The sequence below is a fragment of the Epinephelus fuscoguttatus genome, linkage group LG18, assembly GCF_011397635.1.
Source record: "Epinephelus fuscoguttatus linkage group LG18, E.fuscoguttatus.final_Chr_v1".
NCBI classification, from domain to species: Eukaryota; Metazoa; Chordata; class Actinopteri; order Perciformes; family Serranidae; genus Epinephelus; species Epinephelus fuscoguttatus.
Window position 1 is genome coordinate 34,174,996 of NC_064769.1, and position 18,695 is coordinate 34,193,690.

Here is an 18,695-nt window from a genome sequence, read left to right on the forward strand (position 1 = left end):
ACAGAGAGTGAATACAGGTTTTTCAGCAAAGACAGTATGAGGACAATTTCAGTGTTAGCTGTTGTGTAAATTTCAGACACATTCGCACTGTGAGGAAAATACTAACAGTGTCGGGGTAGAGGAGAAACCTTGTAACTGACTGCTGCATGTATTGGAGGAGTTACCTGCATTGCCATCACTTCTGAAGAACCAGGTAGAAGCCAAATTACAACAATGGCAGATTAAACAATGACAATACAATTTTCACACACGAGGAAACAACAGGCTCATCAGGTTGTTCCTTGTATTTCCTGCTGAGTGAATGTAGTGAATGAATGTAAAGACTGAGACTGAAGACCATGATAAAACAATTAGCAAACGAAGCTTATTTCTGTCGTTGTAGCTGACACTCTCTCCCTTTGTCTTCCTCTTTTATAAAGATGCATCGAAAAGCCAACAAAGTAACTTAAATAAAGAAGAATAAATGTCTGTCTCTCGTCCTGAAGGCTATACTAACAGCACTCAGTACTTCCTTATTTTATGAATGAAGTCATACTCAAGTTGTAGCAAACACAGGGTCATTCAGCTCGGCACACTTTGCCTGGTAGTTCCTGAACCATCCTCTGAGCAGGGACTTTTTATAACCCCGTTCACTATCATATAGGAACTAAATTTAGTTGCTTTGAGATATGTTGGAAATGCATGTGAAGTTTCTCCAAAGGTTCTTAGTCCGCCTCTTGTTTTGCACTCCAGGTAACCCGAGTGACGACCTGCGTCTGACGTTCCCGGTACGAGACGGCGTGGTGTTGGAGCCGTTCAGACTGGAGCACAACCTGGCCGTCAGTAACCACGCCTTCCAGCTGAGAGACTCCGTCTACAAGACACTCATGTTGAGGTAGGAAGACCTTCCAATCACACACTCGAGCTATGGTTATAGCTCCATTAGGCCATTTAATCGGACTACTGTCCTTGTCCTAGTATACAAGCATGGAAAGAGAATCAATTTATTGTCCGACTCCGCTATGATAGGTGGCGATACGCCCCCTATCATCTTGTCAGTATTGGACCTTTTTCTGGTTGATCTATTACGTCACAGACCAAACAATCAAGCGTCGTCCAGCTGTTTTGCCACTTTTTTGAACAGGTCATCATTCCGTGTTTTCCTCCCATCGATTATATTTTGAAATATTTAATTCTTTCAGCTGACACAGCATGAACTGTTGGTGTGTCTCAAATCACATACTTCCGTTAGTACACTTCCATGTAGTATGCTATATGCACTATGTATTTATTGGCGTAGTGCGCAAATTTCGACAGGGTAGTGTTGTCTCAAACCAAATACAGCTGTTGTGCACTCACCAGAAATGACGACCGCAAATTAGCTAGTTAGCAAATTAGCATTCGCATTATCGTTCGCGGTACCAAATCATTACAGACTACTAAATTAACCTAATAAACATACTGCTGGCTTATACCTGACAACAGTATAGTGGTGCTTAGTGCAAAAAACATGCCACGTTCATGGTCGCACAGTCCTCGGCCGCTATTTCCAGTTTGAAAAGTGGTCCCTCCCCTTCCGCTACATAGCCAAGATGGCGACCATTGAGGGCAAGAAGTGTCCATAGTTCCACACTGAACTTTTTGACTGTTTTGAGTGCACCATCTGGGTACTCATAGTGCACTGCATTTTTTCATACTTCTCAGTGTTAACGCACTCAAAATATTAAGTGTAAGTACAGAAGCACGCGATTTGAGATGCAGCATGTGTCTCCTCGTCCGTCCAAAAGTGCACGGCTCTGGATGTAGATTTCTCCATGTTGTTACCAGCTTCTTATTCTGTTAAGCATTTAATGCTGTTCGACTTCTGGGTCAAAGCCCTGGATGGAAACCGTGGAGCATGTGCAGAGCGCCTCGGCCAATTTGGGATGCAGTTGACTGTATACGTGCAGGAGGAATTCAACTCCCAGTTGCATTACCTGGGTGTGTTAGTCTGACTTTGAGAAATTCGATTTAGTACGATTTCAGTCGGACTGACATTATTTGATTATTTTTATTGTTTTATTATTGACACCAAAACAACCATGGACCAAATACTCTCTAAACCCACGACACCCAATCCCACCTCGCCCCTCCCCGAGGCTGGCCAGCACAGACAAACAAATGAACACCACTAATTATACAAAATAGGCGTCAATATACAAAATATAAATCAATTAAAAAACACTGAGGGGGCAATATCACAGTTTGATACCATAATAAGCACCTGTAGGCATTGGATCACATTTCTTGAAGTATAGACATTATCATAATAGTCCAGGAATGGTTGCCATTCATTGACTGATCCTTGAGTGGTATATCTGAGCTTTTCCAACTTCAAGTGAGCCATGACATCATTGACCCAGCAGCCAAACAGAGGGGACTTCCTGTTGAACAGACTGAGACGTTTTGCTAGCAGTGATGAAAAGGCCAAAGCACAGATCTGGGCTCAGGAGAGACCCGTGGCTCTGGGTCCATGGTTTATTTTACATGTGTATAAAAATGTCTCAGAAATCTTGTCGCAAAGTTGTCCCATCCTTCAGGTGTCAGACTAACTTGTTTACGTGTATTTTAAAAGTCCAGTTAAAGTCTAACTAACACAATAAATTGATGTAAACGTACTGACTTTAAGCGTCTTTATTTGTTGTTTTACCGTCATATGTTGCACAAAACGTGGTCAAAAAGGATTTTATTTCCTTCTTGTATTATTTATTCATTAGGGTTTTTTTGTCTTTTTCTAGCGTCTTTTGCTCACTTGGTACTTTCCTTTTTTGATATTGTTTCTGACTGATTATGACTGTCTGAAATCAAGCCTGCTTTGTGTGTCACCACTGATTGGTACACACACTGTTGTTTTCATATCGTTGAGCCTTCAGACTGTTGCATCTTTTCATGAGTCTGATCAAAGAAGCTTTGCTGCTCATCAGTGTTAATAAAAGAAAGTTGATTTTATATTCTTGGGTTGAGTGCTGCGATCACTTTCACAAACCAATACAGTGCTGAAGTCATCGCTTTGTACTTGAGAACAAAGAAACTTCTGTTATGGCGTCATTCCTCACAGTTTTTCTAAGTTGCTTAATATTTCCTTGATTGCAAATGTTAATTTTTGAACAGAAGGCACACTTGAGAGACCTTTCAACCACTAAGGGATTGTTTCAGGAGGTGTTCTGGTGTCCAGATAACAGAAATAAACCCTTTTCTTCCCACACCTTAAATTACATCCAATAGAAACACAAAGTGCCTCATTATCTCAGAAATCTTTGATAATTATAACAATGATAGTGTCTTTTTGGTGCCTCAGGACGCCCTTGAAAACAAGATCTCAAGGGATATACCTTCAAAGTAAGATTTGAAATCATCATTTTTAACACCAGACTAATGTTCCACTTTACAGGACAGATATTTGGTGATTAACAAAACAATCATGAATTGTTTTGCTCCAGATTTTAGCTATAACCTTTTTAAAACTCTATCTGAGACATAACACGAAGTGTGAGTGTGAATTCAGAGCTCTCCGTTTCTCTTCCTGGCTGATTGTTAAAGCCTTCATGAAGACAAAAACCAAGTGAGGAATGTCTGATAACCCCACCCAGTCTGTGCCTGATAGCTGTGTTGTGTCGCCTCCTGCAGACCTGATCTGGAGCTGCAGTTTAAGTGTTACCACCATGAGGACAGACAGATGAACACAAACTGGCCTGCCTCTGTACAAGTAAGCGTCTTCAGCTGTTATATACATTTTATTACTTGAATCTTGGTTATTTGTTTTATTTTTTTTAAGCCCTCTTTTCCTAGTTGTTGTCACCATAAGGACAGATTGTGTTAAAATGTCATCACTGTAGAGATTTGATACTTCCTGGATGCTGTTATTGACTGTTAAACTTAAATGCTGTGATAATTATTATTAATTTTAAAAGGATATGAGTTACTACAGTGTGTTAAAAGTTTTTAAAGGTCATGTTGTAAAACATTTATAGATCCAACAAGGCTAAAAAAGCCACTTGTCATTTAATTCTGTCCCTTTTTCTCGTCTGTATCAGGTGAGTGTCAACGCAACTCCTCTGTGCATTGAAAGAGGAGACAACAAAACCTCCCACAAGCCGCTGTACCTAAAACCAGTGTGTCAGCCGGGTCGTAACACCGTACAGATCACCGTAACCGCCTGCTGTTGTGTAAGTAGCCTTTAGATGACAGCTTCCTGTCTCTGGGTTCGGCTCCCACAGTCCAGCACATTAAATGTCTCACATTAAAATCCCATTTTAAATAATGGTTTCTCCTCCCATCTCTCCGCAGTCCCACCTGTTTGTGTTACAGCTGGTCCACCGGCCGTCTGTCAGGTCTGTCCTGCAGGGTTTGATGAAGAAGAGGCTCTTGCCGGCTGAGCACTGCATCACCAAGAGTGAGTTGTAATCTGTCGTTTTAATTTGAAAGCACTTTGGTACAAAACAGTAGCTTTTTTTTTTAGCTTACCTGAGTGGATGTGTGTCCAGTGGTGGAAAGTAGCTCAAGCACTGTAGTAAAGTACAGCTCTGAGGTACTGTACCTCTTTTAAACAAGGTATTTTTATCGGCCATTCAATAAAGATATATGTACATAAATATAAAAATTTAAAAAAGGGGAAAATTACTACAAATTAATTAACTTGTGTGACATAAGTAGGGCAGTACAGCATGCCTCATCGCAATTTTTCAGTTTCCATTTAGCCACAAAAGTTAGAAATGGTTGCCAGGTGGGGAAGAAGCGTGCAGTTGACCCTTTAATGAAACAACGGATTTTCTCCAGTTGGAAATGATACATAACATCCTTGATCCAGTGTCCATATGTTGGAGAGTCCTTCCATTTACACAGGATGAGTCTTCTGGCCAGAAGTGAACAGAAAGAGACGATGTCCGCTTGGACTCTACTTAAGTTATCATCTAGAGGAGTTACTCCAAATATTGCCATGGACATAGATGGGGCAACCAGCCGGCCAGACATTGTTGAGAAAGTTTTAAGTATTAAATCCTAGAAATGAAATTGTTTCGGACATGTGACATAAAGTGGCTGAGAAGACTGTTGACACCTGTGGTATGTAGGGTCAATATCACTGCAAATCTTAGCCTGCCAAGCTCTGGACCAGTGGAGTTGGTGCACAATCTTAAATTGAGCAACAGTGTGTTTCAGGCAAATAAAGGATGAATACACTTTTTTGAATTAGGGTTGCAACGATTAGTCGACTAATCGATGACTAATCGACTGTTAAAATAATCAGTGACTATTTTAGTAGTCAACTAATCGGTCTGAGTCATTTTTCATAGAAAAGTACTATAAAAGTACCCCAAAATACTCTTATTGCAGCTTCTTATGTTCAAATATTGACAGCTTTACACACTCTCCCATGACAGTGAACTAAAACCCTTTGGCATGAGCACGAAACAAGACATTAGATGACGCAATTGTGGGGTTTGGGAGAGACAGACCGACATTTTTCAACATTTAATACTATAAAAGATTTAATACTTCTGCCGTCACTGTACATGTCAAGAGAGTGTGTAAAGCAGCAGTATCACATGTCCCATTAAAATGAAAGAAAGTATTTTACTTTTGATAAGAACAAAATGAAAACTAGAAAAGTGCTCTCAGTAGAGCTCAGATCTCCACCAGGCAGCCTCCAGAGCTGATAACAGCCTCTCTAGACAGTACATGTGGGGCAGTTGTGCCCAGTGGAATTGTCCCTACCGGCTCCCAATTTTTGTTGTTTTTTATCTTGCGTTGTTCCTAACTTTAATGGATGATAACTTATCAGGTATGGACTTCATCTGCAGATGTGATGATTCAAAAATTAGACCAAACTTTTCTTTGGATGTCAGTTTTTAAGCCATGACAAAGGACAAATGTGTCTTGCAACAAACAGTAGCCAAGACGATTTCTGGAAATTTGCTCTATGCTTTTGCCTCTTAATTACCGGTAAAGAGGAGTGAGTCAGCAGTCAAAGTAAAACAGGCAAAAAAAACAGGTTTTCAGCAACTGCAAATCACCGCAACCATGAGAGATCCTTGAGCATACAGTTATAAATGTGCACACAAAGCAGCAGTTTGAAAGACTAGTCGCAGACAGACAAACACAAACAAAAGCAAACTTAATTTCATGAATTGATTATGAAAAATAATGCTGTCGTCTAAAAAGTTTGGGAACCAGTGGACACCTCTCCAGGTGTCTGAATTCAGAAGATGCTCTGAGCTGTCCTGAGCAACAGAACTACATTTCTCACAGAGCAGTAAAGTCACTGTACTCACATTTTATTGTCTCATTGTTTCAGTAAAGAGAAATTTCAGTAGCGGTTCTATCCCCGGGACCCCTGGTCTGAACGGAGAGGATGGCGTAGAGCAGACAGCAATCAAAGTTTCCCTGAAATGCCCGATCACATTCAGACGAATCCAGCTGCCAGCCAGAGGTCACGACTGCAGACACATACAGGTAGGGGTCTCAAACACTCTTACATGTATACATGGACGTGCACATGCAAATTAACTCTCACACATTGATGTCTTTCATGGTGCAGTGTTTCGACCTGGAGTCCTATTTGCAGCTTAATTGTGAAAGAGGGACCTGGAGATGTCCTGTGTGCAAGTACGTCCTGCATCAGTTTGTCACTGCACCTTTTAGCATCAAATCTTCTCAGCATTAAATTCAACTTGTTACTCTCCTTCACAGTAAAACAGCTTTGCTAGAAGGTCTGGAGGTGGACCAGTACATGCTCGGGATCCTTGTCTACATCCAGAAGTAAGTGTTTACATTTGGAGTTCATGTAAATAATTGGTGTGTTTATCCAGTGACTAACTAACCCGTCTGTGTCGTCCTCCCTCAGTTCTGACTACGAGGAGATCACCATAGACCCGGTGTGTGGCTGGAGGCCGGTGCCCGTCAAACCAGATCTGCACATAAAGGAGGAGCCCGACGGTCCGGTCCTGAAACGCTGCCGAACAGTCAGCCCGAGTCACATGGTCCTGCCTAATGTGATGGAGATGATCGCCGCTCTGGGCCCAGCGTCGTCCCCCTACCACAGTCTGACTGCAGGGGGCAGGAACACCCCCGACTACAACAGGCCAGGTAGAGGCGAGACTGAGACTGAGACTGGTGGAGGAAGTATCCAGATCCTTTACTTGAGTAAAAGTACTATTACCACAGAGTAAAAATGACTCCAAGTGAAAGCCCTGCAGTGAAAATGTTACTTAAGTAGATATAATTTGGAGGAAGTTACTTAAAGTATCCAAAGTAAAGGTACTCCGTGCAGAAAAATGCCCTGTGTATGCAAAATTAATTTGTAAAGTAACTTGCAACCACAGCTTGAGAACTAAGGAGTGCTTCCTCTACAGTGGAGTAGAAGTATAAAGTAGCATTAAATTTAAATAGACAAATACTTCTTAGTTCTCAAGCTGTGTTTGCCATACACTGATTTATTTTTTCTCGTGCCATTGTAGAGCTCATTTTCCCTTCCTCACCACACAAATGAGACAGAATTAGCTGCTAGCCACCCCACGCTCCCTTCGCCTCGCTCCCCACCACTGTGGACTGCTTCCCTGGGAGGAGAGTGGGCAGCAGCTTGGGAGATGGCTGGCTGTAGCAGCTCAAATTTGACCACCACAACCCCCCCAGGAACTGGTGTCACAGCAGGCTGGTGGCCAACAGCAGCACAGGATCCAATCTGTGTAACAGCAGCAACAGAAAGTTTGCTGATCTGGCAGGGAGTCTGGACTGTCCAGTCCCCCAAAGCTGGTGTTTGTGTTACTGCGGTTGCTGACTGGGGGTCAGTCTCTAGAGCTGCTGCCTGCTCTTCTCCCTGTGAAGTGGTCTTTAGTGGCGGGGAGTGAGGCGGAGGACAAACTGTGATTCAAGACATTAGCTAACGTTAGCTACATAAAAGTGAACTTGAAACCACAGTGGTGAGTCTTTAACTTAGGTTTGCAGAGGGCCAAACTATTAGCATTTTCTCTCCACCTCTAAAACACTTTGCTGACAAATGCTATACATTAGTAAACAGTTAGAATGTCCTTATTTCTGCTCACAATTACACTATATTTTGTTATATAAATTATCGTTATAAGTTATAGTTTATGTGTTAGAAATTAAGAGAAATACTTTGGACTTTAAACTACATTCTCATGGGTTTAAAAGTGTAAAAGATCTTTATAAATGTGGAGTAAGGGATCTGTACTGTTGACTGGTGCTGTATGTAATGTTTGTAATCTTTGTATACACACACTGTACACAATGGCAGTGCATCTGCTCTTAGATGGGAAGTGACCCAGAACAACATTTCAAGAGCAGAGACCACAGAGTACAGTCTCAGTGTCCCCATCCCCCCTGCATACGTCCTACAGCTGGAAGCACTTTCTCTGCTCACTATTATGCAACAGAAAACAAAAGTGTACACTGACCTGTTTTTATTTGGAAGTAACATTTGTTTTGTGTTGGTCTCGTAGGGAGCCAGGGATTCTCCAGCCAAGCAGGATTCACAGACTTCCCCAACACTCCTGGCACCCCGACACTGGGAGAGTACGCCCCCTCTGGACCTCCTCCTCCAATCCCATATCAGTCTGAGCAGGTTAGACACCTTTAAAACACCTCTCTCTCTTACGTAACATATGTATGCGCAGGCTTCTGTCCGTCTTCTTGACAGAGGATCACTGTCTTTTCTGTTTGGTTCACTCAGTGCATTTTCTTTAATGGTCGAGTGGGCAACAATGACAACCAGAATATGAATAGAAAACAGCCAGAAGGCTTTGAGCTTGTTTTACATACAGACCCAGAGTCAGTAACTGTCACGGAACTGAGGCCTGAATGTGACGTACTTAAAGGGACAGTTCACCTCCAAATCAACAATCTGTATTTTCCCTCTTACCTGTAGTGCTGTTTGTCAAGTGACATAGTTTTGATGTGGGTTGCCGCAACACATTCTCACTCTGACCTCGTCACATATCGATGTTGGGTCATGGACTTTCCACGTCCAGATACGACGTGCAAAGTACCCTGAGTGTGTTGGTTGTTGATGTTCTGGGAAGCTGTGTCAACTTCTGCCTGTTACATACATTGTCTTCTTTCAAAATACACTTGGGTTTTCACAGGAAATTTACTGTTAACATACAGTCTCTTTCAAAATAAAAGCACTATGTCAATACGACAATGCAAATTGATGTTTTTTTTCCTCCAACAACTGATACACATGGTTGGGCTTAGGAAAAAAAGAACAGGGTTTGGCTTTAGAATCTTATGGGACGCAAATACCGCTCTCTTGGGTGAAAGTCGGTGTTCGTCAGACCCATCTACCACACCTCCTGCCCGCCCCAGTCGGACCTTTACCGCCTTAATTTTCATCCTTGTCCCACCGTGTTTCCCCTGATGCCACTGGGCACCATTAAATTGTAACAGCAACCGGCAGCGTATCATGACACCGCAAGTCACTGCCCAAGCGCCGGATTCCAGCGACCTCAGAGTGAGACCGGGCTTGTTGCCGAATGTTGGAGATATCGGCCGTAGAGGTGTCTGAACTAGGACATCCCATTCTTATTAACGCGATATCTCAAGAATGTCTTCAGCAGCGCTCGACAGTGCGAGCATTTCCCTCGCATTTGCGACTAAAAATAGGTGTGTACGAACTGTAAAAAATATTTAGGGGCACATGTGCGCATAAAAAAATCAGCTGAAGCAGCCTATATTTTTGTCAATAAAAAAATATGATAATCTAACCGCAAATGTTGGAGGAACTCCAGCCGCCTTCCCTCTTCCCCGTGTGACGCGGTTATGGGCGGTTTTCCAAGCCACTGTTGGCACAATGAATATAAGTCCCACTGTTGGCAGCGTGGAAATAAGTCAAAGTGTAGAGGAGACGGACTGGGAAAAGCGCCGGACCTCCAGGGAAGCCTGCTCCATTCTCCCCGCAGTTCGGGACTGTTCTCCAAGCTACCGCTGCTGGGCAGCGTGGAAATAAGTCAAAGTGTGGCGGAGATGGACTGGGTTATGCAGTGGACCTCCGGGGAAGCCTGCTCCGTTCTCCCCGCAGTTAGGGACCATTCTCCACGGCCAGGCTGTCGGCTGGGTGGGAATAAGTCAAAGTGTGGCGGAGGAGATGGACCGGGAAAAGCGGCGGACCTCCGGGGAAGCCTGCTCCATTTTCCCTGCAGTTAGGGACCGTTCGCCATGGTACGGCTGCTGGGCAGGGTGGAAATAAGTCCTGCAGAGTTTCAGAGGACCTGGAGAATGTTTTAGGATAGTAATAACATTATTTAAGATACTCATATTGCAAAGATAATATATATAAGATAATAACATTAAAGACAAAATTAAATTGTAATACTTTTTCAAAACTTGATGATTTTACCTTTCTGTACATTTTGTATACAAATTCATTAAATAATTTTGCTTGTAATATTTGTCTATTTGCATCACGTTTATTAAGGAAAACACATTATTTGATCAATTTACATTGTGCCCCTAAAGTTCTTTGTGCGCTCCTTACTTTTTCAACTTAGGAGCACATGTGCTCCTTGGGAAAAAAGTTAGCGTCAAGCCCTCGTCTTCAGGCAATTTCTTAAAATTTGGCAAAAATGTCCACTTGGACTCAACGATGGACTGATTATAATTTTGGGTAGTCCTTCCATCTGTACCATTCATGTGAATATGATATCTCAAGAATGCTTTGACAGAATTTCTTAAAGTTTGGCACAAACATCCACTTTGAGGTAAGGATGGACTGATTAGATTTTAGTGGTCAGTGGTCAAAGGCCACTGTGATCACGTCTGTCTCATTCTTGTGAATGCGATATCTCAGGAAGACCTTGAGGGAATTTCTTCACATTTGGCACAAACGTCCACTTGGACTGAAGTGATTAGAATTGGGTGGTCAATGGTTAAGGTCACTGTGACCTTTCATCCATCTCATGTTTTTGGCCATAACTCTAGAATTCATACACTAATTATGACAAAATTTCACACAAATGTCTGATAGGATAAAATGATGAATTGGTGACATTTTATATCCCAAAGCTCAACTTCATTGTGACATCATAATGTTCTGCAAAAACACTTGTCTGGCCATTACTCAGCGTCCTAACTCAGGAGCAGGAGGGGAGACATTTGAATTGGTGACTCTAATCTTGGGTGTCCACCTTGAAACTGTCATCTGATCTGTCATCGTCCTAATTTGCCTTCATGGTTTTTCAGTTGCAGCGGAAACACAAACAGGAACTCACTTTTACTTTCACTTCCTGTGACTATTTTTGTGCCTGAATCTGCAGTGTTTGGTTGAAAGGAACCAATAGTTTGCTGCTGCGTTAGTCACCAACACTGACTGTCTCGTCCTTCTGGTTTGTGAGTTTAGTTAAGAGCCTTTAACTGAACCTGAAGGAGACAGCACAGACTGAGATTATATATCTGTTCACACACAGAGCCTCTAAACCACATACCACCTGTCGCAGTCAGCTGCTCGGCCGTCCTCTTCTACTGTCACACACTTCTGGTGCCTCTTAAGAAAAAGACCAGAGGGATTACACCTCAGGCATAGAGTTGACACTATGAATTTAATGTGTTGGACAGTAGAAACTTTTTATGTTTTATTTTTATGACCATGAAATTAAAATCCCCCTCTTTGTGTCTCTTCCTGGTGTGTCCCTGTCAGACGCCTCATCCTGGACGAATCGAACACTCCCATAACATCCTCCAGCAGCACAGTTCAGGTGTTCATGGTAATCAGAGCCTCGGTGACGCCGGCAGTCCGCTGCCACAGCGGAGCGTCAACACCCAGAATAATTCCCGGCTGCAGAGCGAAGGCTCATTCGGTCTGGGAGGCCCTGGAGCACCTGGAGGAGAGGGGGCCGACCATGCACTAGATGTGAGTGTTGAACCTGTTGATCATGTGCGCAGTTACATAAGAGCATGGAACTTTTGTAGGACTTGAATGTGACTTGGTTTCACTTCATTTATCTATTAAAATGTTAACAGTGACATTTGGGACTTAAAGAGTAAGGTTGGTTTTTTTTAGCCTACACCTTATTTTCCACATTTCTGTATCTAAGTGACTCATGGGAGCAACAATCCTCAACATTGGTCCTGTATTGACTGAGAGCGCTGCAGCTGGCATCCGCCAAAAAGGCTGCAATGTAATTGTTCGGGACATTTGTTCATCATCAATTTACGTCCACCAAAAGTCTCAGATCGTTAGTATAAGTGTCTGACAACATTATGGAAAGAGTAAGATCCTTTTCGTTTAACCAGAAACAGCCCTGAAATCACTTATCACCAAACCCACCAGACTCCATTCAAATAATAAGCAATTTAAGCCTGTATAGAGGCAGCATATTTTCACATCCAACTGGGTGAATTAAGGGTTTATTTCAACCAAACTAGAGTTGGTGATTGTAAGAACAGTGGCAAGACAAATCAAGACAGCTTTTGTGAGTTTAATTTTGTTTCTGTCGACTTTGAATCAAGTGTGTTTTACAATGATAAAATTATTGTTTAGTCTGGTTGGTTTGATGATGGCGATTTAGGAGCTGTTTTCTGTTCACCAAAAAGGAATTTTACTCTTTAACAAAAAACGTCCGTCTCTCTCGGGATCCTTTCCAAAATGTGCTCAAACACTTACACTTACAATAACAATCGGAGAACAAAACGTTGAACAATAGTTCAACCCCACTGACAACTGAAAGATCCCCCTGAGCAACAGCTGAATAAGAACAGAAGAAATCAGCTGATATTCGTGAAAGAAACTGGCACCAAAATGTGTGCAGATTTTTACAGGAACAGGTTCCTGTTTCAGTGTCAAGTGCAAAATAATGTCTATAAATAGCTGTAATGAACAGGCATCGTGTTGCTTTAAGCTCCTCTTCAAACTTCATAATAGAAATGTTTTAATGGTGGTCAGTGTCAACATAGAACTATACATTTTGTTTGATTTATTTTTTTATTCTCTCTGTCTGTCGTCAAGCTTCTTCCTGAGCTGACCAACCCGGACGAGCTGCTGTCCTACCTGGGCCCCCCCGACCTCCCCAACAACAGCAGCGACGACCTGCTGTCTCTGTTCGAGAACAACTGACCACCCTCATGTGTTCGTTCATCTTCCAGCTTCTCTGTTTGCTGTAGGCCTGCCCTCATCGGTTGAAGACAGCACCGTCTCTGTCGACACCCACCTCTTCTGTGTGTGTGTGTGTGTGTGTGTGTGTGTGAGAGAGAGAGTGAGTGTGTGTGTATGAGTGTGTTTTATGTTTGTGTATCTTTGTCTTTTTGAAGTGTCCTGCTGTACTTTGATATTCACTCTCAGTGCAGTAAACAGGAAGAGGAGGGAACGCGCTTCACACGTGAACACTGTCTATCATGAAGAGTTTAACAGTACAAACTGTAGGCACTGACTCTGCAGACCAGCATTTTCAAAACTATAGCACAAATCACAGGCTGAAGGATTTAAATACACAGTATTTAAGTTATAGATTTTATTAGTTGGAGTGGAGGATGGTGAAAGCCGGGGTGTGTTTATGAGGCGTTAAGGGACACGTTAACACAGTGGTTTCCAAACTTTTTTTCTGTCGGGGCGCCCTTTACACACACACACACACACACACACACACACATTCCTGTTAGATTACTTTGTAAAGTAAACACAGTATTTCTCTGCTGTTTATCTTGCGATTGAAATAAAAGATTATCGTTACGTTAAAGGGGAAATTCACCAAAGTTTATGTGGATATTTAGATTGAAGCAATAAAATTCTCAGTGGGTGCAAAATCTGTTCTTCCTGCACTCAGAGCCTTCGTTAGACAGTAATGTAAATGGATGGAAGGAAGAACTACAGGCTATCTTAGCGTGGATTTCTGGTCTCCGCCTCACACTGCAAAACACAATATGGAATTTTAGGTAGTCAGTGGAACTGCCTCCTGAAAGTCAGAGATTCATATCCTCAGTCGGAGACACTTCTGCACTGAGATATCAAGTTTTCTTTGTGCAGTGTACTGCTGGCGATGTTTTGGTCCCCAGATTTAGCAGCAGAGTGAGCGCTCCTCATTTTCACGCTGCTTCTCGGTACAGGCAGCTGCAGACACCGAGGCAGCTGCCCGGAGGAGGAGAGGCTGCACCATCCGGCTCCCAGATAGTGTCTTCTGCTTAGAGGTGGTGAATTTACGGCTCACAGCAACTTAATACGACACAGTCTCAGAGCCGTTGTGCGTAGGACTGCGTAGGACCTGTCACACCTAATTATGAGAACTAAAACTTTAAAATACTCTGACATTTCAAGCAGCTGCTTAGCGTAGCTTAGCATTAGGGGCAAACAGCTAGCCTGGCTCTGTCTAAAGTTAAAGAGAAAAAACCTGCTGACCTGATATAACACGTTATGTCCTGTTTCATCTGTACAAAAGTGCCAAAATGACAATTAGCTCTCTGCAAGCAGGAGAATTTGTCTTTCTCTATCAATACAGCACAAACTGAGGAATTTATTGCACACTCACTGGAGATCCACATAAAAAAGGTGGCGAAATTTCCCCTTTAAGTTTCCTGAGGTGTAAAAACCTTTCTTGTAGTATTTTAAACCGCTGTAAACCCCTGATGCAACCTCCCAGTTTGCGAACCACTGCATTAAAGGTTAAGGCTTGTGATATCAGCAACTCCCATGAAAAGACCAAAACCACCAGTGTTGTAGTCCGTCTCTCAATACTGTCTGACTTCCTGTCTGTCTCAGCTCCAACTGCACTGGTTCCTACTGAAGACTTCATTCTTAAAAGTCTCAGTATTTTCCTAAAACGGGGGAAACTATTTTCAACAGCGGATTAATCCACATATGAGCCCTGTTTCCTTCAAACACTTTCAGTATAGTACCTTTGGAACCAACAGTAACCCTTCAGTCATGGTACCTAGACCCTAGTGTTTCCACTGCAAACACTACCCTTAAATGTGGACGGGGTTGTTGTCACTCACTGCTCCGTCCAGCACTGAGTGTATTTCCTCCTTTATCAGTCTGCGCCTGGTTTATCGTCCACAGAACGAGGCTGCACGCCCACATTTTCAGAACAAAATAAAACTGTCTGTACAGCAGTGAGTGTTTGTGGCAGCAGGACGGTCAAAATAAACTAAGCTCCATGGCAGAGAGAAAGATTATATATCAGACTTTGACACAGTACTTGTGAGCAGATACATTCGCTGGTGGTTTTGGTGTTTTCATGGGATTTATAAACGATAAGAAAAGTATAGACGATCACAAGACTTGACCTTTAACAAATAATGATGTAAGATAAGGGCAGTGGTCACGTTTTTGTTTCTCTGTGATGACGACGTAAAAGAAAAAAGAGTGACCTCCTCACGTGAGGAAAAAATAAAGATGTACAAAGACATTTTTTTAATACATGAAGTTGGGAGCGCGCTGAGGTTCATTATATCTCCGACATCCTTCAGCACTGTGAAATATATAAAACCTCCCATCTTTCCCTCTGTTTGGTTTCACCCTCTTTATAAGGTTTTTTTTTTCCAAGCATACTGTAAATGAGTACAGCTGTGTGTCGTGGCATTTTCTGCCATTTGAACGCTATTAGTATGTTTCAAAGTCGTTTGACATGTATAACCCATCATGACACGGGTTTATGTACTGTATAATCAGCTGTTTTCATTAGAGAACGTGTGTGTATCAAATGAATTGTTAATCATGGTAATTTTAATGTTATTTAGTTGGATAATGGATCATTGTTGGCACTGTATACATACTGTATGTTAGAAAATTATAAAGCAATTGTAAAAAGGTCATACTGATGCATGTATGACGGGAAACAGTCAGCTGACATTGAGTCGTGCAGTTAAAGACGCAGAGGAAGGAATTATTCTTAATACCACTTTGTAAAAGCTGACAGTTTTTTTTCTATGGATGATTTTACCCTTTGTGGTCCAACACGGCAACAAGAAATAATGTTCTTTGCCAGTTAAGCAACACAATAATGTTATATTTGGAAATTATGGACTATTTAACTGCAAATTTGCTAGAAACAAAAGTTTTTTAATATGTAAACTATTCCACATATTTTGTAACACATTGTAATTGCCATTATTTTCTATTTATTTTTTAATCATAATCGTCATTGTACCTACAGTTACCTTGTCCCTTTCCTGAATCTCAGAATCAGAATAAAAAATCACTTTATTTGACAAAAATAGTTTGTTTTGGGGGCTCTGGGATTTATTTAGTATTTAATCATGAGACATTTCATATGTGTTTAAAGGGACAGTTAACCCTTAAATATAAATCACATATTTTGCTCTCATCTGTAGAGCTATCTATCAGTCTAGATTGTTTTGGTGTGAGTTGCAGAGTGTTGGAGATGTCTGCCTTCTCTCCAGTATAATGGAACTAGATGGCACTCGGCTTGTGGTGCTCAAAGCGCCAGAAAAATACATTTGAAAAACTCAACATCAGTGTCTCTTTCCAGAAATCATGACCTGGTTACTCAAGATAATCCACAGACCTTGTTGTGAGCAGTTTCATGTAGGACCTATTTTCTTTCTACTGAACTACACCCGCCAACTGTATCACTGCACAGAAGGATGTGTGCATCTACTGCCTGTTACAGCTCAGCTTAGGAGGACACTGTTAATGTTTTCATCATGCAGTCTGGCTGCATTTGCACATTATTATGTAATGGGTACATTTTTAACGTGGTTAGGTTTAGGCACAAAACCCATCTGATTAATGTTAGGAAAAGGTCATGTTTTCAATCTGTGATGTCTGTGAAAAACAACCATTTTTTATAGCACTATTGGTGCTGGAAAACACTGTGGGTTCACTAAAAACATCTATGTTTGGGTTTAAGAAGCTGCAGGAAAAACAGAAATCGGTTGCTAAAAAACACCCATGTTTGGAGGCTTAAAAGCAACTGAAAAAACCAACAGGTTGCTACAAAACATTCATGTTTGGGGACTAAAAGATTGCTGGAAAAACAGCAGCAGCTTCTAAAAACATCCACTTCTGGTGTCAAAAAAAGCTGCAGAAAACACAGCGTTGGATCCCTAAACTCAAGTTTGGGGACTAAAAAGCTGCCAAAAAGCAGGGACAGGTGGCAAAAAAACCCACTCACGTTTGGTGGCTACAAAGACAGGAAAAATTGCAACGAGTCACTGAAAAAAAAACACATTTGGAGGCCAAAAAGTTGCAGGAAAAATGATAACCAGTTGCTGAACACTCACTAAAAAGCCACAGGAAAAAAACAGCAATGGATCACTTAAGACACCCACATTTGAGGTCTAAGAAAAAGGAAGAACAGCCACAAAAAACATCCATGTTTGGGGGCTAAAAAGCAGCAAAAAAAAAAAAAAAACAGTGATGGGTCGCTAGATAACACTTGTGTTTGGGGTCAAAAACGATGCAGGCAAAACAATGACAGGTCGCTAAAAAGATGCCAAAATGTGGGTTGAAAAAGCTGCATTAAGAACAGTGGCAGGTTGCTTAAAACACTCACGTTCAGGGGCTAAAGCTGCAGGAAAGAACACCCACATTTTGTGTCTGAGAGGCGGCTCAATAAACAATTATGGGTCACTAAAAAACACCCACATTTTGGGGTCTAAGAGGTGGCTCGATAAACAACTATGGGTCACTAAAAACACCCACATTTTGGGGTCTAAAAGGCGGCTCAATAAACAGCTAAGGGTCACTAAAAACATCCATGTTTGGGGGCTAAAAAGCAGCAAAAAACACAGTGATGGGTTGCTAGATAACACTTGTGTTTGGGGTCAAAAGAGACGCAGGAAAAACAGCGATGGGTTGCTAAAAATGCTGCAATAAAAATAGTGGCAGGTTGCTTAACACCCACATTTTGGGGCTAAGAGGCGGCTAGCTAAACAACTAAGGGTCACTAAAAAACACTCACATTTGGGGACTAGAACGCTGCACTGATGGGTCACTAAAAAACACCTGTGTTTGGGGACTTAAAAGCTGCAGGAAAAACACTGATGGGTTCCTAAAAACATCCACATGTGGGGACTAAAAAGCCGCAGGAAAAACATTGATCAGTCCATTTAAACACCCACGTTTGGGGACTAAAACGCTGCACTAATTGGTCGCTAAAAACAGCCATGTTTGGGGATTAAAAAGCCCCAGGAAGTGCAGCAATGAGTCACTGAAAGACAACTGGTTTATGGTTTGCTGGCCCTGCACTGAGGATGTCACAGTGAGTACTGTTGCTTCTTGTACTTAAAGTATATTTAGCTGATTAACTTGTGTACTTTCACTGATTTAGGAAGCAGGACCTGCACTTGTTGTGAAGAGTTTTACAGTGTGATATTTTATTCAGTAAAGTATCTGAACACTTCTTCCACTACAGAAGTAACTGAGTAAATGTACTCAGTCTGCCTCCTTTTTAAAGCACATCTGTTTTGGTTTGACAGATGTTTCCAGATGAAATAAATGAGCTCAGATCATTAAACGTCACCTCTTATTCAGGGTGAGTTGGATTTAAACACCTTTGAACACGAGTGCTTTCAGTTCCCTCTTCATCCCCACAGAAGCCCCTCTGTGAGCTCTGCTCCGCCCGGCCGGGTTGCCGTGGAGACCTCGCACCAACTCCCTGCGCTGCACCATTAACCCCGCCCCTCTCTGCTCCTATTGGCCCACTGTGAAGCCTCTCAGAAAAGCGTGGCTGTGATTGGCTGCCGGCTGCCTTTACATCAGCGGGGCACAGACC

At 42.1% G+C, this 18,695-nt stretch overlaps 1 protein-coding gene across 3 annotated transcripts in view; it reads left to right on the plus strand.

The window, feature by feature from the left end:
• Window positions 1-16,162, plus strand: part of zmiz2 (zinc finger, MIZ-type containing 2) — a 56,413-nt gene extending 40,251 nt beyond the window's left edge. For all 3 annotated transcript variants that reach the window (XM_049604340.1, XM_049604342.1, XM_049604341.1), the window contains exons 10-20: window positions 733-874; window positions 3,646-3,724; window positions 4,053-4,184; window positions 4,306-4,411; window positions 6,311-6,468; window positions 6,554-6,621; window positions 6,706-6,774; window positions 6,860-7,101; window positions 8,475-8,596; window positions 11,666-11,878; window positions 12,974-16,162. In XM_049604340.1, the coding sequence (XP_049460297.1) occupies window positions 733-874; window positions 3,646-3,724; window positions 4,053-4,184; window positions 4,306-4,411; window positions 6,311-6,468; window positions 6,554-6,621; window positions 6,706-6,774; window positions 6,860-7,101; window positions 8,475-8,596; window positions 11,666-11,878; window positions 12,974-13,081 (1,439 nt within the window). In that variant the 3' untranslated portion in view covers window positions 13,082-16,162. The remainder of the gene's footprint in view (window positions 1-732; window positions 875-3,645; window positions 3,725-4,052; window positions 4,185-4,305; window positions 4,412-6,310; window positions 6,469-6,553; window positions 6,622-6,705; window positions 6,775-6,859; window positions 7,102-8,474; window positions 8,597-11,665; window positions 11,879-12,973) is intronic.
• The last annotated feature ends 2,533 nt before the right edge of the window (window positions 16,163-18,695 follow it).